At 44.8% G+C, this 21476-nt stretch overlaps 2 protein-coding genes across 2 annotated transcripts; one reads left to right on the top strand and one right to left on the bottom strand.

The window, feature by feature from the left end:
- Positions 1 to 8666: 8666 nt before the first annotated feature.
- Positions 8667 to 10948, top strand: LOC133916508 (receptor-like serine/threonine-protein kinase At2g45590). The gene has a single exon (XM_062360197.1). It carries the CDS (start codon positions 8771 to 8773, stop codon positions 10742 to 10744), a length of 1974 nt encoding a protein of 657 aa, XP_062216181.1. The 5' UTR covers positions 8667 to 8770; the 3' UTR covers positions 10745 to 10948.
- A 6395-nt stretch (positions 10949 to 17343) lies between these two features.
- Positions 17344 to 18707, bottom strand: LOC133916507 (probable carboxylesterase 8). Its single transcript, XM_062360196.1, has one exon. It carries the CDS (start codon positions 18597 to 18599, stop codon positions 17610 to 17612), a length of 990 nt encoding a protein of 329 aa, XP_062216180.1. The 5' UTR covers positions 18600 to 18707; the 3' UTR covers positions 17344 to 17609.
- Between the last annotated feature and the right edge of the window lie 2769 nt (positions 18708 to 21476).

Below are 21476 nucleotides of genomic sequence, written 5' to 3'. Positions count from 1 at the left end.
CTCTCTTCATGGTTTTTCGGATGCGGATTTTGCTAGTTGTAGAATTGACAGGAGGAGTACCTCTGGTACTTATCATTTCTTGGGTACCTCTCTTATTTGTTGGTCTTCTCACAAATATTCTAGTGTTGTGTAATCAATTGCTGAAGCTGAATATGTTGTTGTCACTAGCTATTATTCTTAGATTTTGTAGATAGTTGCTACTTTGAGAGATTTTAGGCTAGACTTTAAGTGTGTGTTACTTCTATGTGATAACACTAGTGTCATCAGCTTTACCAATAACTCAGTCCAATACTCCAGAACCAAACATATAGATGTCAGATTCCACTTATTGTGAGACCACAATGAGAAGGGAGGAACTGACCTTAGATACATAGATAACCAAACATATAGATATTGATATCTTCACCAAGCCTCTATATACAACAAGATATGCCTATTTGAGGAGAGAGCTTAGAGTATACCATCCACTTTTCTTTAATATATATATTTTTTTTAACATTTATTCCAGGATGGCCTGCATTTCACCAGTCGGGGTGAACTCGTTCACCTTACGTCTTTGGTGGAATGGAATCCCCAAGAGCTCTTATCGACGGAGTCGTTTGGCACCTCGATGTCGACTCATCACATCCAAGGGTTCATGAGCAAGTGAATGAACGAGCTGCGAGTGAAGTGAGGTTTAATGATTTCATGTAATTCTTCCGCTTACAGGTTTTTAATCGGTCTGTAGCGAGGGTTCGACGACTTAGCCGAGCGTTAGCGAAGCGTCATTCTCATAGCGAGGCGGGTTCAGGAGGCCATCTTTTTGCCACCGGTTAGTCAAGCAATTTATAACACTGCATGGAGAGAGAATGTGCGTGATAGCATTATGTAAGGGGGAGTTGCATTTGTATATATTATACCCTACATTTGTTGCATTTGTGTTGCATTATATAAGATAATCATAATAGCTGAGCGACCTAGGCACGAGGGTAGACAAGCCACGCTGGCACGGCATGGCTAGCCAGGCCGTGCCTGGTCTGACGCCTCGGCATGGTGGGCTGGCACGACACAGCCTGGTTTAGACGGGCCGGCATGGGCACAGCACAGGCACGGGCACAACACACCTCGCCCCGCACTAGCCACCCGCCCCTGCGCCGCCTCGCTGTCCCGCCCAACATCGGCTACCCGCCCCTACGCCGCCTTGCCTCGCCGCCTGGTCGCCCCGGCAGCTCCCCGCCTCGCCCCAGCCGCCGCCCGCTCGCCCACCCCCGCCCCGCCATTCCCGTCCCGCCTCTCCAGCCGGCCCCGCCCAGTCGTGCCCACCCTGCCCGGTCGCGCCGCCCCTGCCCCGCCGCCCAGCCCAGCATGGCCCGTCGTGCCGCAACGGTGCCCGGGCCTGCTTGACACGGTACTGTACTTCACGGGCCGTGCCATGGACCAAGGGTATGGCCCGGTCCATTACGGCATCTGGGCCTATCAGGTCATGCCGTAATCGGGCCGTGCCAAGCTGGGTCCGTGCTGGGCCAGCCCGACTAACCCATTTGGCTATCTCTGAATAAAATGACATTACGGATGGTTTCTAAACGATGTAAACGGTCTATGACATCCAGGTTTCCTCTCCCCAACCACCCCTGACACCCGCTCACATCTCGTCTCATTTTTTTCCAACTCATCATCACAGCTTATCATTTCTTTGTAACAGTTGTTGAAAAGTCTTGTAGCTCGTGAACGGCAGTGACATCCATCACTCAACTTCTACCGGTGACCTGTGCAAAGGCTAAGTAATTATCGTATCACTTTTAAATTGGACCATGATACGTTATACCTAGGCTACAAGGATCAGGATTAACAACTTGGTCAAGGTAAGTACTATGCAACGAATAGGATCTAGCTGATTCCCGACATCGACTCGCTAAAACATGCATTTACGACATATAGCAAGACCTAGTGAATTGACCAACAAATTAAAAATATATGAGGGAGATATGATAGATGCTTGCCTGGTGTTGCCTATTGTTCACTCACAAAATCCACTGGTTCGCCTTCATATTCAAACTCGCGACTCTCCGAAGCGTTGATTTCTAATTAAAAGAACGGTGCATCCCAATGAGTATGGATGACATGCGATCAACGATGCTCCACAGTGCAAGGCAATAGTGGAGATGCAATGCAATATGTTATGTGTTTATAACATCAAAGATTTTTTAAATTGTGATTATTGTTAAGCATTTTATAATTTCTTGGGTTAATTAAGCTTAAAATAAAGCATAGTCCTAATTATAAATCTAATCATTTTTAACATGAAGGTGATTATTTTTAATGAACATGGCATAATATAATAAGATTCACAAAATTGGTGAAACCAATTTTGGACTTATCAATAATTAATTATAAATTATTAAATCTTAAACACATTTTATTAATTACATGAATTTCAGTATATATTTCATGGTTTCTAGCATTTTTAACATGTATATCATGATCATAAGAAGCTAAAAAAATTGGTTCATGATTTTTGGAGCTATATTTAATTTTCAGTGCATTTTGCAAGTTTCAACGATTTAGTCATTGAACAATAAATCTATTTTGCATTTCCTGGAATAACCGAATTAAAATGGCTCGTAATCCTTTTTGCACCAAGGCTTGAGCTAGCCTCAGCCATGGAAGTGGGGCCGTGTACTTGACCTTCGGTCAAAATGGCCAGAGGCCATGGCCTGCACAGCGCCACAGTCGGCCGGTAGCAAACGACGGCACGACCCGGCTAACCGAGAGCACCCACGAAATTAGCGTGATGTGAGGATCATTATTGGGCCACACGTGGTGGCTCACGATGATCAAAAAGCAGCCAGCGACGGAGCGCGGCAGCAATAGCTCGGCAACGGCTCGATACGGCACACCAGCGACGAAAAGGCAACGCAAACCACCTGACTGAGGGCACCTAAAGCTTCTACATGGGCGTGTGGATCCAACGGTGTGGCTACTGGACGATGGGCTTAGCCAGAACCAGGCCAGTGGCAAGCATAAAGGTGGTGGCGGTGGGCGGTCCACGCAGACATCGGCGCTGGCAACGAGCCAAGACAAAATAAGCGTGCACAAAAGCCTTACGGGGGCACAGGGAATCTCACTGAGTGCTCGGTTGGTGCGAAGAGATGGCGTTGAAGTGGCTCGATGGTGAGGAGCGGAGTTGGCTAGCCGGCGCCATGGAAGAAGGCGCATGTGCAGGGAATCTAGCCGGAGAAGAAGGGAATCCGACAGTGGAGAGACTTTGTGATCTTCCTCCGTGCTCCTGGGTGCTCGGGCTGGTCTATACGGGGCTCGGCGTAGTGGATTAGGCGATGGTGGTGTCATGATGTGCTTTGCTCTGCTATGTAGAGTTCGGTCGAGTGAGAGAGAGAAGGGAGAGACTGAGCATAGAGAGAGGGGACATGTGGATAAGGGTAGTGGCCAACGTGCTTAGAGTAAAGGAAGTCAACGTTGATGTTATGTCTCAGCGGCCGATTGCATGGTTCAGTGGACGGCCTCTCTCTAAGCTGCTCGGCCGAGACAGGGGAGGGAGGGGATGACCGGTGGGCCGTGATGAACATTAACCGATAAAGAGAAAAATATCCCCTTTCATCTCTCTGATCAAAAGTATGTCATCCTAAGTCCCAAAAATTGTAGGATAAATTTTGTGTGAAACTATAATTCATGTGTAACCTATTTTAACTAGTTTGGTCCAAAAAGGCCTGAGCCAAAATTAAATTAAAATTCTTAAAATTTGCAATCTTTTACAAATTGCACAGATTTTTAAGGCCTCAATTTGAATGCCAAAAATTTGGAAACATTCACTAATATTTTTTATGTGACATGGACTAATTTATAAAATTATTTCCAACCCTATGTTTCATATACATTTTGTGAGTTCCTTCACAATTTTCTATTAAATTTATCAATTTTTTTAAATTTTAACTGAATTAATTACTAGCTCAAAACTTCTATTATGATACTAAAGATGATCATTAATGCTTAAGGACATGTTTAAGAATTTTGGGCTATCACAGGTTCAGGGTTTTTTACGACCTTGGGTATGTCATGTAGTGTGACAGTGGGTGGTTCTGAGTAACTTCTAGTATGTGGACACATATATGCATAGTTCGGGAGAGATTCGGTGGTTCTAAGTGTTAAGTTGGTTATATAATCTGCTGTAACTTAGTTCGGCACATCAGTGGTTGACGATAAAGGTTCTGATTCCAAGACATCGAGAAACAGGCTGACGGTGGGAGTTCTTGGAGGTTATATGTTCGAAGCAATAACAACAATTTATGTCACTGGGATTAAGACGAATTTTTCCCATTGCATCCTTGTAGAAGCGAGCAATGTTGGATTGATAGAAGTCGGACATAGGACCATAGAAGTTGTTGGTGAAAATATTGTACATGAGGAGGTGTAGGAGAGTGTAGTTCCGCAAGTACTCCTGCAGACTAGTGCGCTGGTTGAGATACAGACTGCAAGAGAAGAACGTAACGATGGGAAAGAAAATTAGGCCGCAATGCGTGCTGATCAATGAGAGAGAGGCGAGGCAATAGTTGACTAGATGGAGGCAGATAACGACATGTTTTGCATATTTGTGGACTCAGGTGCAGGAATCCTGGAAAAATGGACACATTTTGTATTGGAGAAGTTGACGGTGAACGATGGACACGAGTCAACATATGAATATGATTCAATCGTGGTGATTAAAGGCCAGATGTTTCATGACAAGGTTCATTTGCAGCATGCAGTGAAGAGATGATATTCTCGGAGAAGAGGGAGTTCAAGGTGGTAATATCTAATCCTCAGACATACGACGCCAAATGTTTAGCTGAAGGTTGCACTTGGAGAGTTCATGGATTCTTGTCGATGTGTGACACAATATGGTTAACGTCTATTGTTGAGCTGCATACTTGCAACTTGAGCCGACATCTGTACTCGCATAGGAACATGAGCGTTGATTATATTACAAATTTGATGTACCCAGAGATTGTGAAGAAGACTAGTATGTCTCCGTTGGAGTTATACATGCTATTAACATCAAATTTGGGTATGAGATTTCATATGACATGGCATGGAGAGCGAAACAAAACGTGTTAGAGAAGATGTTTGGCACATATAAGGACTCATACCACAACTTACCTTCACTGCTAGAGGTTATTCAGGGGAGGACCCAAGGCACCTGCATTTCTACTCATGATTTCGTCAATCAGGTTGGAGATCTTGTCCTTTAGCGGGCGTTCTAGTCGTTCGGCTGTATGATCAAGGCATTCCATCATTGCATGTCGGTGATGTGCGTGGATGGGACATTCATCACAAGCAAATATAGGGGCAAATACTCACAGATATCGGGGTAGATGGTGAAAACTAGGTTGCGCCTTTGTCTTTTACATTCATCGAACGTGAGTCTATAGATAGTTGGTTGTGATTCTTGCAGTGGGATAAGAGAGATGTTGTTGGTACCAGGCCTAACATGTGTGTACTCTACGATCGTCATGCAGACTTGTTAAACGCTATCAACACATTGCAGAGTGGTGCAGGAGGGATATTATCGTGGCAAGATTTGCATAGCCGTTGATGCATGTGACATCTCAGAGCAAACTTCTATGAACAATTCATGAGCAAAAGGGTTGTGGATCTTTTTAAGAAGCTGTGCAAACAAAACCAAAATAGGAAGTTTGATGCTCTATAGGAAAAACTGGATAAACTAATTGGTAAGCACATGGATGAAGTTTTGAAGAAATCAGTTATACCAAGGGAGGAGAAGCCCAAGGGCATAGAGCCTTTATCACTTGAGTCACAAAAGTGTTACCAGGAGAAGAAAGGGTGGAAGGAGGGTTAAGTATTTCTCCGACTGGATCAGACACGAACCACTAGAGAAATAGGCACTCATTACGAATAATGATGGTTCACGTTATGGAATTATGATAACTAACCTCGCTGAGGTTTACAATTGGATAATGAAGGGGAATAGGACACTGATATTGGTGGCAATTGTGGAGGGAGTCACTCGTGGAACGCAGCGATATCTCCGAGAGCGTTATAGTAAGACCGCACTACATATGGTCAATCCGCAAAGGGTGTACACGGAGAAGATAACGTCTTACATAGAAGAGAAGAGCGGAAAGGGCCAGTCCTATAGAGTTCATGTTATTGGTAACCGTCAACATGTCTTCAAGATGATGTTACGTGACAAGGGTGAACTGGGTATCGAAAGGCAGAAAATTACAATGAAATGCATGTTGTAGCCAACGGATAACAAGTGCATTTGCATTTGCAACAAACCATCAATGATGCATTTGCCTTGCTCTCATATATTAGCTTTATGCGTATCGTATGTGCCAATGTTTATTGTCATCATCTCTTTATGGTTATCAGCGTATGTAACCTCCGTACAAGGATTCTATGATAATTATGCTTCCCAATTACTATTGTTTGCAAAATTATATTTTGTATCCTCCCAACGTTACTTCACTCAAAAATTACTCACACAGATCTAAATCAAGAAATATTGATAAAATCAGATTGAACTAAAAATAGGAAAAAATAAACCACTCTGTGATGTTGACACCCATATCGGTGTTTACCTGACACTCATATAGGTGTTTACTCGGGACCCAGTGTCACGTAGGCTGTCGGCATTCAAAATATCGATAGGTCTCTTGTCGATACTTCGCATACCGATAGGTACATGTTTTTATAATTTTCTAATAAAATAATATTATTAAAAAATTATTTGTTTCATTGGCCCTTTGACACTTAGCTGGAAAAAGGAGTAAAGGACAATGCTGAGGATATTCAGAAGAGCACAAGATCGTCACTCAGATTATCATCGTTCGAGTTTGCTCCATGCCCCGTCAGAAAGGGAAGACTACCTTTAATGTATCCACTGTACAGTATTGTATTCCTAATTGTCCCAGCCTGGTAACGTGACATTGCATAGCATCCTAGCCTACATGCAAAGCAAACTGCAAGTTTAGGACAATCGGTTTGTTCTTTCTCCTTTCTCTAGCATTTTTTAGTTTATCCAGAGGAATTGACCTTCAATTTTACGTCAAAAAAGAGAGAAAAGAATTGACATTCATATAAATAAAAATAAAAATAAAGCAATGACCTCTCTGACTTTCTGTAGCAAATTTGTCTACAGAAGTATTAGTCGTACATGGTAACAGGACGCCATGCCTCGCTAGAAGGCTGGAAAGCGTCGCTTAGCTCGGCTGATTACTGAAACAAGATCTCTCATCCTCTCTTGAATAATTATGCAGAAAACGAGTGCAAAACATGGAGATATCACACGCAGGGGTGGATCAAGGAGCTAGGAAGATGAAGAAGAAGAGGGGAGGGAAGTGATGATCCTTTACCTGCTCCTCTGCATTCCCTGACCACCGCTGATTACACCAGGCCCCACTTGGATCATTTTTCATGGCCGAGCTGTTCTGGTTTCCTCGGATTTGGATTCTCTGACTTCACATTATTTGAAATCAGAGATACTGTAGCATAACTTCAAATTCAAGTGGGATGTTGGATCTAGAATAAACACACAAGATTTAGTGATACAGTAACGTTATAAACAGTAAACGTAAACAATATTCGATAAACAGTAATTCTGCACGGTATTTGAAATTAGAAATACTGTTTTTCACTGTAGCATCAGACACATTTACTCCCCACAAATGCAACAATCACGGCTTGGGAAGAGCTGAAGTCTGAAGAGACGTTGTACCGTAAATATAAGTGCTCTGTCTGAAAGAAACGTGTCTGCTTCCGGGATGGACGTGGAGCACTGGGAGATATCGGTGAATCTACCATAATATAATTTAATTAATTAACCGTATTTTGATCTAATTAAAATAACTAATTAATTGATTGAGTTGAACTACAATGAATTTTACGTAAAATCACGTCATTTCCAACCCGTCAAGATGCAGGGATGAAACTCAAATTTGCACGAACCTGTCCAACGATTTCGTGCAGGCTGGGGGCAGCAATTCTTGCATTGCTGATATACAGCTGGTGCGAGCTTTCGGATATATAGTATGAGCAACGTAGGTTCCCTTCAGGACCCAAAAAGAATTCGTAGAAAACATTGAATAAAGAAGTTCACACTTTGTATGGGGCTTTTTTACAGTGTATTTATTCTACGGAAAAAGTCGATGAATTCGATTCGTGAATCGTGACTCCTCAAAATCCCATTGTGTGTGTAATTCGTTGGAGATCTTGTTTTGATTGATGTAGGATATGAGTCTGTTTGCAGAGCTCAAGTTCTAATAATATTTGAAGCATGATATTTTTAACTTTAAAATTATAAAATTCGAATTAAAGATACATTGAAAATGTTTAAGTAGAATAAACGCGGAATTGTGGATCGACACTGCTCAATGCCAATCCTGGGCCACTGCCATAACTAGCAAATCGTGGTCGCTGTTTGACCACATCCTGCGGCCGATTCTACGTTGACCATTTTGACCTCTCTCTCTCTCTCTCTGTGACCAGGCCAACACGTGGGCTATCGCTATCTACGCTCTGCAGAAGAGATCTTGTTCACTCCACCCACCCACTGACAGTGGACCAGGATTTCCCCAGGGCCCACTAAACAGAGGCACAGAATTCTCGCCGCCCGCCTACCTAATCCATGGCAGTGCTAGCGAGATGCGCACACGCATCTGAGAAATGTTGAAAAGCCAGCCCGCTTTTCGCCTCGGTCCGCTGTTTCGCTTTGCGGTGCTCCGCTTGTCTTTTCCCCTCCGCCTCCAGCCTCCTCTAAGCCTCCACCCCGCCCGCGATGCCCTCGCGGCAGCCTCCGCCGCCCTCCCCGTCGCCGACCCCGGCCGCCGCCGCTGTGGCCGTCGTCGCCGGCGTCCGATCCCGCGCGGCGCCCCATGCCTCCGTGGCCGCGGCGGCGGCGGCGGCGCTGATCTTAGTGGCCGTCGTCGCGCTACTGCTGCTGTGGCGGCGGCGGCGGAAGCTGGCCGCGGCAGCCGGGGCGGGGGCGGTGCAGTCGGCCACCGCGCTGCGGAGGCTGTCGTACCAGCAGCTGCGGCGCGCCACGGGCGGTTTCGCGGCGGGGAGCAAGCTGGGTCAGGGAGGGTTCGGCCCGGTCTTCCGCGGCGCGCTGCCTCGGTCGGGGCAGCCCGTCGCCGTGAAGGTCATGGACGCCGCGGGGTCACTCCAGGGCGAGCGCGAGTTCCACAACGAGCTCTCCCTCGCCTCCCACCTCCTCGGCTGCGCCGCCCCAGCCCACGGGGGCGGGGCACCCTCCATCCTCCTCCCGTTCGCGTACTCGCTCTCCGCGCAGCCGCGCCGGCGCCGGATGATGCTTGTGTACGAGCTCATGCCCAACGGGTCGCTGCAAGACGCGCTGCTCGGGAAGAGGTGCCCCGAGCTGGTGGCCGAGTGGCCGCGCCGGCTCACCGTCGCCCGCGACGTGGCCGCAGCGCTTTACTACCTCCATTCCGTCGAGCAGCCGCCCGTGATCCATGGAGACGTGAAGCCGAGCAATGTGTTGCTGGACGGTGAGCTCCGTGCCCACCTCTCAGATTTTGGCCTCGCGCGGATCAGGTATGAGGAAGAGGATGAGTTGGAGAGCGGTGCGATTGGGAGTGATGCGAATGGAAACGGCAACCCAGACGGTGGATGTGACGATGATGTGTCAGTGGCCGGCGAGAGCACGACTGCTATTGTAGTGAATGGGGAAGACAATGCTGCCAAGTCGCCGGAGGATGATGAGGCATTCACAACAGCGTCTCCAGCAGACGCCGCGTCCACTTCCAGATGTGACAAGACTAGTGTTGGTAGCGGATTTAATGGTCGAAGCTGCAATGGAGGTGCTGCAACATCAGGAACTGGGAGTGACTGGTGGTGGCATCAGGATAATGGTGGCGGCAGTGGCGGCGTCAAGGACTATGTGATGGAATGGATTAGATCGGAGATCAAGAAGGAGCGGCCGAAGAACGATTGGATTGCGGGAGCGTCTGCAATCACCCCTGTTACTTCAACGGAGAGGAGGAAGCCAAAGCGTAGGGCACGGGAGTGGTGGCGTGAGGAATATGCTGAGGAGCTCACTAAAAAGCAAAAACGGCGGGCACTTGCTAAGTCGAAGAGTGAGGCTGGTGCGATGTCTGGTATGCAGTGGTGGGAGAGGGATTGTGATTTAGAGGAGAAGGGGCGTTCCAGATGGAGGAAGATGAAAAGCTGGAGCCGGAGGAGCAGCAATGGCAATGGCAGCATCGGTTGGTGGGTGGATGGTGTGAGAAGGAACAGCAGGGATTGGACCGGTGGGGAGTTTGTGCCCAAGAGTGGTGGAGCAGTGAGCAGCACACCAAGCATGCGTGGCACAGTCTGCTATGTGGCTCCTGAGTACGGCGGCGGAGGACCTCTATCAGAGAAATGTGACATTTACAGCTTCGGTGTGTTGTTATTAGTTCTGATATCTGGACGCCGCCCGCTCCAAATGACAACCTCACCTATGTCAGAGTTTGAGAAGGCAAGTCTCATTTCGTGGGCGAGGCATCTTGCTCAAGTTGGCCGGTTGCTTGATCTTGTAGACCCAGCTCTGCGGGATGTTGATCGAGACCAAGCACTGCTATGCATTACTGTTGCACTCCTTTGCATCCAGAGGTCACCAGCTCGCCGCCCATCAAGCACGGAGGTGCTTGAAATGCTCGCTGGTGAGGGTGAGCCACCACCTCTTCCGATAGAGTTCTCGCCATCGCCTCCTGGTGGGTTCCCATTCAAGTCCCGCAAGAAAGGTCGGTGACTCTAGTTTCTTGGTTAGATGAAGAAGGTAGTGTTAGCCTTCTATCCTTATGCTTGTTTCTTCTTGTACACCACTCCTAATTCATCTGTTTAATTGATTGATGTGTAAAGATCTTGATGGGACGAAACAGTGACCAGTTCGGTTCAGATTTTACAAGAACTGCTGCGCCCCATTAATCAATTGGATAGTCATAGTTTGGCAATTCTTTGCAAAAATTTATTTTCTATCCATTTAATCGATTGATTGGGAAAAATAAGTCCGAATTTCAGTTCAAATTGACAAGAACTGTGTCCCAATTAACCACATGATTGACTGTAGTTTGGTTAACAATATGAGTGCCATGCTTGATTTGGTACTAGCACGACCACATAAGGATATTTCTCCCTTTTCCTTTTTGCTAGTAGATTAGGAATCATGTTGCTTTTGGACATGCTTTGGATTTAGTGTCCTTCCTGGCCCTCTGAGCGCAGTGTGTTTTTACCCCTCTTTGACAACCATTTTCTTCTATACAAGCATGCCCACTTGTGTGATGGTTTCAAGCTTTCCATGTTTACCGTTCCCTTTCACTTATTTCTTTGCACCGAGAGGGCACTGCCAGTTTTCTCCAGCGAGTATATTCTACCTTTCTTCAAACAGCTTGAAAAACAAAATTCTAGTGGGCCACTATAGTATCTGAAAAGGCCTTTTGCCCTTTTGTCAGTCTTGCTAGTGTGGGCATGCTTTGGTGCAACAAAGCAATAGTTTAGGCAGATGCCTCAAATTGATGGCTGTCTGAACTTTGATGCCTGAACCTGGCATAAGATTCTAGTTCATTTTTAGAGCGATACCAATGATGGGTATGAACAGTCCAAGCTGGTAGACATTACTAGAACCCCATGCTTTGTGCCTTATACATGGAAATGTTCCTTTAATGAATTCTTAGACTTGTAAATTACGTAATCTGTTGAAACTACATCAGCTGGTGTGTAAATTAGGGCATGTTTGGTTGCTACCTTGGAGAGAACCTGCCTGACCAGGAGCATGCCGGAGACGCGCTGGATGCTTGTTTGGTTGGCACCCTGACGAGCTGCCTGACTCAGGCACACGCAGCCAGGCTCAGGCGTCCGAAAAGTGATGCCTGACTCCGGCGCCTGCAACTTGTTGCATTTTCTCGGTTGAGTTCTTTGCTAACCGTAATTAATGATTGCATTGGAATGCGATCCACACTGATAGGCGGTGATTCACGGAAAGATAAAAACATGTTAGTCCAAGTATTTATTTATTTCCTAAACAACATGTTATCCAGTCCCTAATATAGTAGTTAAAAATATGTTATCTCTCAATCCAATCTCAGGCTCAGGCCACCAACCAAACACTGCAATCTCAAGCGTGCTTGGTTAGGCAGAAATCATCAGAATCTCGGTCTACTTTCAGGCACCACTTTTTCTCAGGCATTGAGCTCAGGGTGGCAACCAAACAGGCCATTAAACTTGATTGCTAATTTGACAACCCCGTTGCAGTCTTTTTCTTTAGTTATGCATTCATTCAATCTTCCCTTGTGGTTGGTTCCTTGAATGGAAAACGAATGAAAACAACTATTAACATGTTAAGATATTAAGGTTTAGGCTTCAGTGCATCTGAAGAAAATTTTTTGGTTAATCAGATAAGGGTTGCCCATTTACAGAGTGATCATTGATCAAACCTCTGTGGATTCAGCTATATGGATGTTGTTACCAATGGAAGGTAATCCGATCTGTGTTTCTCAAGAGTGAGATATCGTTACGATTTTCCAAAATCAACTTCTCATATCAATGGTACAGAAACAATTGGCTCCACGATGCCATAAAGGGGTATACGCTGAAGCTGTTGCGATGGGCATCTGTAGACTAACTGATACTTAGTAGTGATTAGGACGATGCCATTGTTCTCAATCCCATGATTATGTAAGGATGTAAGTAGAGCCCATAAGACTGTTGGTGGTGACCGTTGCACATTGATACAAGAAGGCCTAGCAGGTGGAAATTTTGAACTTATTACAGACTAACCATTCCACCAGTCCAGTTTGTGCTGCTTTTAGGTCAATAACAATTGAGAGGATGAACAAAAGAGGAAACCTTGAGGCAAACACCAGGTATGTGAATGCTTTCCTATATCCAGCTTTTAACCTGTTCGTTCAATCATTCTTGATTCTGGGATGATTCTTGAATTGTCAAATTTTGTGCTGATTGCACTGCTGCGTTGTTCATAGAGTTTTGCTGATGCCATTGCTGACAATCAAGGTTAAGGTTACCGGTTACTGAGCTCCGGCGGTAACCGAAAATTCGCGATAACCGCGGTTACCCGTCAAAAATTCAAAAAAAACCGGAGAAAATTTATTTGGCAAATTTGAAATTTGGAAAAAAAAATTGCGATTTTAGCCGTTCGGTAACCGGTCAGTTTTCTCAAATTATCGAGCGGTTTTCTCGATTTTCAGTGAAGTTCAACAAAAAAACTCAAAAATTATCTCAATCTTGTAAATCAATAACTAATTCATCTGAGTTTCAAATCAAGTGAAACAAATTTTATTGGTTTCCTTGTAACATGATCTACATGATAAAAGTATTTATACTCATAAAAAAGTTCAAAATTTTCTGTGAGAAATTGTATTTGTTAAACCAACTTAAATGCATAGTTTACTCTTTGCTAATCCAAAAATCATGAAACTAATTTTGTTAGTCTTCTTACACCATCCTATGTCTTTTAAAAATACATGAACTTATGAATTAGTTATTATAACATGCATGATTATGTAAATATGTTGAAACTAGATTAATTCATAACTGACCCATCACACCTCAAAAATTAGTGAAACCACTTTCATTAGCTTATTTATACTATGATTTACGTAGGAAAAATAATAGTAGACATGAAAAAGTTAATTACAGTGTTGTTTATTAACATATTCACTTTATGCTTGTGAACTTTGTAAAAATCATAGAGAAATTAATAAAACTCTAAATAAAGTGAAATCAATTTTAAAGATTCTCTTAAAATACGTTTTACAAAAAAAAAATATGTGTTTTTATGTTAAACTTTTTCTTAACATGAGTTAATAATTGAACCGCACGCTTCAATTTTCTTCAAACTTCCTCCCTATAGAATATGATGCAAACGAAATTATTTTTGAAATTTTTTTCACAAAAGGTATTAGAATTGTGTCTAGTTTTTTTAAGATTTTTTTTGAATTTTTTGAATTTTTTATTTTTTTTCGAATTTTTTAATTCAAATTCGATTACGTTCGGTTTCTGAAACCGGACCGAACCAAGAAGATCAGTTATCACGGTTTTTGAGCGTCAGTTTTTTAACCGTGCAATTAACCCTTCCATGAGAAGTTCTACTGTCGTTGTTTGTTTCTTTTAGCAGTGTACTGTAGTTGCTCGTGATGTCTTCACCAGGATTTTACTTCCTCATCTATAGATTGTTTCTTTTTTTAGTCTCCCACAAGAAAAGCGAAAAGCGTCAGTCATGCTTCTACTGTGATCTTCTGTGAGCTTTGATGTCTCGACGTGTTGAGTTGTCGTAAGTTTTATCTAAAAAGTTACATGCATTTATTGCAACCTTTACATTTATCATCACCAATTACTATCATTCAGTTATGAGCTGCTTTCTGAGGTCTGGAGGATCATCAACCCAACAAAGAGAACTTTAGCATCAAAATGCATATCAATAACATTTCGTGCAATGCTGCTGTTACCCGATGCAGGGAGAACAGAAGTGAAAGAACAAAAGGAGTGAGCAGGAAGTAGAGTGAAAAAGTTAACAGACAGATGCCTCTTGATGGGGCAGCTTGAGTATATATTTTGTTGCACTGAGGCGTAAAGAATAAACTACATCAAGAAATATATATATGCTGCACTGTTGTATTTTGCATTTCTAATCTATGATTTTCAGATATAAACACGGCATGCTATGCTAGAGGGGCGTAACACAATAACAGCATATACAGGTGGCTTAATTTGTCTGTTCTGTTCACTTGTATTCCTCCCGAAGGACGATATAGTTATGCCCGCTGGTCTTAAGCATATGCGAAATTTTCCTCAGAATGGCAGTAAATTCTTTCTTGTCCTGCAGTCGGAAAATAAAAAAACATCAAGATTTTTTACGAGTTGGCAATGTATCGCTGGCTGAAATTGATGGGCAATACCCCCCCCCCCCCCCACAAGTACTATAAGGCTATGCCTAACCGTTTCTCTTCGGGGAACAAAATCCCGTCGTGAAGGGATTTTTGTTCCCTTCAGCGCTCCAACGATTTTTCTTCACGGTTCCCTTCACGACGGGATTCTTAGGATCATTCTCTTTAAGACGGGATTCTTTCTACTTTCCCTTCGCGATTTCCCTCGAAAGGAAGCTGTTGGAGATGAGAGAAAATAAAGGGAATGGAAACGGAAGAGGGAATCGGGGAGGAAACGAAATGAAGAGAATATGATTAGGGATGGTCTAAGAAAACTTCTGAAATGTACTGGAACGCATTAAGAATGAAACACATCACTAAGCTGATTAGCTGAAGCAGCCTACCTATCGAGTTCTTATTCTAAACTTCTAAGACACCAGATCTTGAGCTGTGACTGTGATGGGTGCAACTGCAAGAAGTACCGTCCTGAGAGTTTGTGGTGCTTGCTGAGAGAGGTGATTCTGAAGTTGGTTCCAAATCAGACGGAGTCATCCTTAACAGCAGAAGTGTTGGTTTCCTATACCAACAAGTATTGGTTTCCTATACCAACAATACGACAATTTTAAGAGAGAATACGGTGCAATGTATTAATAGATGGTGGAAACTTAAATTTCACATGTAAGTGCAAAGGGAAGAAATTACATACAGGTTCTATCATTATCTTTTTTGAGGTTGCACCGTTAGAAATATTTGCATCATCACGTATGTATCTTTGTATCAGACTCACTTTGCCCAGCAGCTCGGCGAAGCAGCTTTTTTAGTTCCTGACCGGACTTGCTCAGGTTGCCGCCGCTGCCTAGTTCATTCTCGTTGTCATCCTGTGAGTACTACGATCAGGAAGTCACATTTGAAATCTATCAATAGTAGTTCTGGTAAATGCGTCAGCATCTGCAGATCTAGTAAATAGCGTACTAGCAGCATATTTGAAATCTGCATATTATGGTATCAAAATATATAAATAAAGGTCCGTACACCTGCAGCTAGAGCGTCTTCAGAAACCAGTCCAAAATCCTGTGAAACCTTGAACGCGCCGCCATGCCGGAAACCATCTAACTAGATTCCCCGACGAGCCCAGGACGGTGCACACAGCACACAACATGCACCGAGGAATCTCGATCGAGCGAAGCTGATGCGCCGACGAAGCCTCACTCGCTCCCGCAGATCACTACGCGCCCCGCCCGCTCCAAACCACCACGCGCGGCGACGCAGGCACGCACGCAGCAGAGGAAGACACCGCCGAACGAGCGTGGTACACGCCGACACTGGATCTTGTGTCCTACTCTCCGAGCAACATTTCTGCGCAAGTCATGTTCTTCCCTACGTGCGCATCCCTGTTTACCTGTAAATATTCATCGTAAAACATAAACAAAAAAAGAACCAAGCGATCGCCGCTGAATTAACAACGTTTGGTGATGTTGCTGTCTTTGGTGTTTTGTTTAACACCTGTGATTGGTGCTGTTACTGTCATCGACCTAAATGTATGCTGCTACCTAATGCTACAATTATTATATCTTATTTCTGATGCGTCACACTGCAGGGGCTATATATTTTTTTTTGCATGAAAGTCAACAGGAAGAGAGCACGATATTTTCATTGCGAAGACTATGGAAATTAATATTTCTGCATCAGATTGATAGGGTGGTTTTTTTTTGTGTCAATGGCAGAATGAAGAGTGAAGATTCGTCGACGGTGTGGTTTGTTTTGTTGAGAAATCTTGCTAGGTGTTAAGTACACAGACCGCCACTCCCGATGTGCCAAATTATTCATTTTCTGAATATCATATACGAGTTGAACATAAAGCAATTCCATTTAAGAAATGCAGAGCAATCTCTATCAGCTACTACAACAGTATTTATACTAGTGTATATCTGCCTCGTATTGGTCGTATTGTAGGGCAGTAGGAGCAGCCGTAGCCCATAAAACCCCAGATCTTGAGCCTTTTCTCCATGGACGTTTTTAGATAATGTTTCTCCATGGATGTTACTGATCACAAAGTGGCGTCAAAATCGCCTGGCCGGCAAGTAAACTCGTAGGAAAGAAAGATTAAAACAGGACAACGCGAGGAACCTATCCGGAAGCGTAGGTAATGAACTGCGCAGTGTACTAAGCTAGTCCGCTTGTCGGTTAGACTTGAGCTCACCACTTAGCATTAACGCTCCAACGGCTGGTAAATATTAATTAGATGTCTAAAACTTATTTTTTATATGGTAAGCTATTTAAAGAGGAGAGAGATAAAACTTATCTTTTTATTAAAAAAAATAACTGATTGAGCCATTTAAAATGTAAGATACCGTATTAAAGCACTGTAGTTTCTTTATATTCTCTTCCCTCACATTTGATCCTATATGCCCTGTATGAAATAAGAACTGCTCATCCATCCTCTCCATGTAAAACAATTCAGTTGATCGTATATCCACAATAATATTTTTGATTATATTACATGCAACTATTAATTATCTTGAAGACTTAAAAAACAATATATAGAATACCTACATTAAAAATTTATTTTTAATATTAATTTCTTACCCACACATCGGGGATATCATAAAAAACAAAGCAATGTGATTGGCCTAACATGACGATGATGGTATGATTGAGAAGTATCCTTTAAATTTTAACGCAAGTTGCACGATACTCCCGTGCAACAACCTCCTCTGTGACCGGTCGGTTTCAAGATCACAGCTTGCTCATACCAATCACGTCGCTGGAGACGGCGGCGGAGGAGCGCCGGCGGACGAAGTCAGCCACCTGCGCGATGAACTCCGCGGCGCAGTTAGCCTTGAACAGCTCCATCGCGTGGTACCCGGCGCCGTCCATCCGTGCCTCGACGGCCACCCCGGCCTTCTGCAGCGCCTGGACTAGCGTTTTTGTCCGGTCCCTCGGCGGGTCCTTCCGCCGGCCGAGCACCAGGCAGGGTGGGAGCCTCCGCAGCCGCGCCGCGCCCACGCTGGCCAGCATGGCCTCTGGGTTGCAGTACTCGTGGTCCCGGTCGGCGCCCACGGGCAGCGCTAGCTCCCAGAGCAGGTCGTTCGCGGGCAGCGGTAGCACGCGGTCGTCCACCGACGCCGCCTCCGCGGGCGTCCTGCTCGCGCCGCTGTGGTGGGGCTGGTTCAGGATGACCCCGCGCAGCTCCACGCCCTCGTCCACCGCCGCCAGCGCCGCGCGGAACGCGATGCTGGCCCCGTTGTGGCTGCCCATCACGAAGACCGGCCTGCCGGCGGCGGCGTGCGGACGCGCCCACCGGACCGCATCGGCGGCGTCCTCAAACGCGGCCGGGAGGCGGTGCTCGGGCGCGAGGCGGTAGTCCACGGACGCGACGACGGCCGGGACGGCGGCGGAGAGGGCCATGCAGGTGTTGTGGAACGGCTCGGAGGCCGCGCGGAAGAGGACGTACCCGCCGCCGTGGAAGTACACGATCAGCGGCAGGGTGCCGTGCCCGCGCGCGCCGGCGCCGGCTCCGGACGGCACGAAGAGCCGGAGGCTCGTGCCGGTGGCGTCGCTGAGCGGGGCGTCGTTGGAGTGGACTACAATGCGGCGCGCCGGCTCGTCCTCACCCTCCACGACGGGCTCCCCCGCCGGCGCCGCAGGGAGGAGCGGCGCTTCCCCGTAGCGGATGAGCGAGCCGTCCGGGTTAAACCGGATCTTGAGGTACTTGTACGGGTCCATCGCGGCCACCACCGTAGAGCTCTAGCTCGTCGACGAGGTATTAAGTGTTTGCACGCACAGGAGCTGCAGCGGCACTGCGGCACAGCATAGCCGAGCTCGCATCTATATAACGCGCGCGGCCCGCTTAATCGTCCTCCGTACGAGAGCTTTGAGATCCCACATCGGGACAGATGGCGGGGCTCCGGTTCGGTGGCGTGATTCGATCGACGGGTGAGACTCACCCGCCGCGCCGTCCACACACTCACTCACCCGCCACGCAGCGCACGCTGTGTTGCTTCCGGGTGGACCGCGGGCCCAATCGGACGGCCGCGGGGTGCGAAACGTCCCGGTCAGTTCACACCCGCGGCGGGACGGGGCTCCGCTCGGCTCGGCCGCCACCCACCACCACGCGTCCCCAGGGACCAGGGCGGAGGGGGCGTCGCCTTAATGGCGCGCCAGCGAACACCCCGCGCCTGTACCGCGGTACGAGCGCGCGTGAGGGAGAGTGGCCGGGATGCGGCCACGCAGCGGCCGACCCTGTTGTAAACCCGGATGGTACAGGTACCGATGCAGCTGTGAGCTTTCCGCCCTGTCCGGCTGCCTTTTTTCTTTTGATAAAAAGCGGATTTTATTTTAAACACAGGCTATATTATAGAGGTGAAGCTCACTCAGAGGACAGAATGCGGTGCCTTGGAACAGGGCACTGTTGATCATGAAACATATTATTATATCTGAAAATTGATGGAGGCCTATCAGGAAGCTACCAGGCTTTCCTTGCTAAAGCAATGAGTAATTATCTTCGGATATTGCACATTTCAAATTGGAACTCTTTGTTGTTGTTCATTATATCGGCTAGAATTGGTCTCAAATTCTAGTGACCTGGCGTTGTCCTTTATCCAAACGCAAGGTGGCAATGTGTGAGTGGCGATCGACATGACGATATTACAATTTCTTTCACACTATCCAGGAGGCCAGCGCAAGTTCTTCCTGGAAGTGTTCTTTATTGCGGCATGAAAGATCTGGAAACAACGGAACACTAACATCTTTGAAAATCATCAGCAAACTTCTATAGATGGACTGATTGTTTCATGGAGGCAATCTCATAAAATGAACCCTTCTCTTAAACTGCTGGTCTTAGACTGGCTGTAGAATTTTGGTTAATGTTTTCCCTTTTGTTTTTTCTTTCATCCTCTCTTTCTTTTAATAAAAAGTTGTGCAGTGGGACTTTCCTCAATGTTATCCGTTCAAAAAAAAATGTAACTATATTACTGTATCCGCTGTCCTTTTCTTTTTCACGACCGTATCTGCTGACCTGACGCTTCCCGGTCGCAAAACGAAACGTTGCACCGTACTACTCTACTACTATGTTTCCCTCGCTCCAAAATGAAAGGTCACTCACGGATCGAAACGCGCACTTAAATTTTTTACAAATTAAAAGATATTACAAATTTACAGATTTAACATGTAGTGTATCACAAAAGTACAAATGTAAAAACTTGTAGTATCAAAAAAAGTACAAATTCAATATATCAATTTATCACAAAACTACATATTCTATTATGGTGAAATCTGTATTTTTACGATTGACACGTTAATAAATATTTCCTCCCATCCAAAATACAAGTTGTTTTAGACTTTGATACAAAAATTAATAAATAAGTAAGATGAACATACTAACCTCACTTAATGATATGTTAGGTCTTTTAATGCTAGTCACTCTCTCTCTTTCTTTAACTAGGACAATTAAATAAGTGTAAAACAGAAAAATATGATAAAGATGTACTTGAAAGTGTAGAATAATTTATATTTTACACATAATGAAGAAGTCTAAAATGACTTATATTTCAGATCAGAAGAAATATGTATTTTTACGATATAATTTATGTAGCTTTACAATAAATGATACGTTAAATTCGTAGTTTTACAATACTTGTTTAAATATGCAGTTTTGTGATAGTTTTGCATGAGAAATTTACTTTTAATGTTTTTACTCCAACTAATAGTAGTACAGTACCAACTCAACTAGGAAGACGAAATGAACGGGCACCTGTATTGCTAGGCTATGGTGCGTCAAACACGGCAGGATTGCCCCCGTAGACATACTGTAGCAGTAGGCTCGAGTACGTATGTATATATATATGTATACATGTATACCTATACATATATATGCATATATGTATAGGTATACATGTATATATATATAATTTTCTTTTCCAAAAATTCTAGAAAAATATCGAAATAAATATTAGTTACATTACTAAATCAGCTGAAAAAAAATTAAAATGCAAAGAAAAATATCTAAAACTCAAAAAAAATATGAAACAAATTTTTCTAGGTTAGTATTACTTTCATCTACATGTTAAAAACTATGTGCATGCATAAAAGTACTATTGTATTCTCTATAATTAATTTAATGTGTTTAACATTAATAATTTTATAAATAAATATTGAAATGTACAAAATTTGTAAACTTAATTTTTTAGTCTTTTTTTATCGTGCTCTGCACAGAAAAAAAAAATAGACACGACTTACGCGCGGCAATAGACTAGTTTTTTTACACGAGGATGATTCCAAAGCTGACTGACCGAGTGTGTGTTTGGCCCTGGTAGCTGATCTATCAGCACGACTGCCCATACGGGGTAGCTACTTTATTACATCAGTGAAGACAATCAAGCTCGACCGGGACCAATAGTGCAAGCGGCAACCCGATCTCCGTACTTGTACCCCGACTGTATTATCCCTGATCGTATCCTCGCCATGGACGTCCCAATGGCCAACTCTTTTCCTACTGAAAGCGAAGGCAGCCCAGATGTCACCACCGACCCGGCCATGCGCCACCGGAGTCTCCACTCACCAGGTTTCGCGGCTCTAGAGCACCGTTCCCATTTTTAGCATCTG

The sequence above is a fragment of the Phragmites australis genome, chromosome 4 (assembly GCF_958298935.1).
Source record: "Phragmites australis chromosome 4, lpPhrAust1.1, whole genome shotgun sequence".
Classification (NCBI taxonomy): Eukaryota; Viridiplantae; Streptophyta; class Magnoliopsida; order Poales; family Poaceae; genus Phragmites; species Phragmites australis.
Note: the sequence above shows the minus strand (reverse complement) of the source record. Positions and strands in the feature narration are given on the sequence as shown.

What these genes read in the sequence shown, in the direction of transcription:
- LOC133916508 (XM_062360197.1), top strand. Translation starts at nt 8,771, where the DNA reads ATGCCCTCGCGGCAGCCTCCGCCGCCCTCCCCGTCGCCGACCCCGGCC.
- LOC133916507 (XM_062360196.1), bottom strand. Translation starts at nt 18,599, where the DNA reads ATGGACCCGTACAAGTACCTCAAGATCCGGTTTAACCCGGACGGCTCG.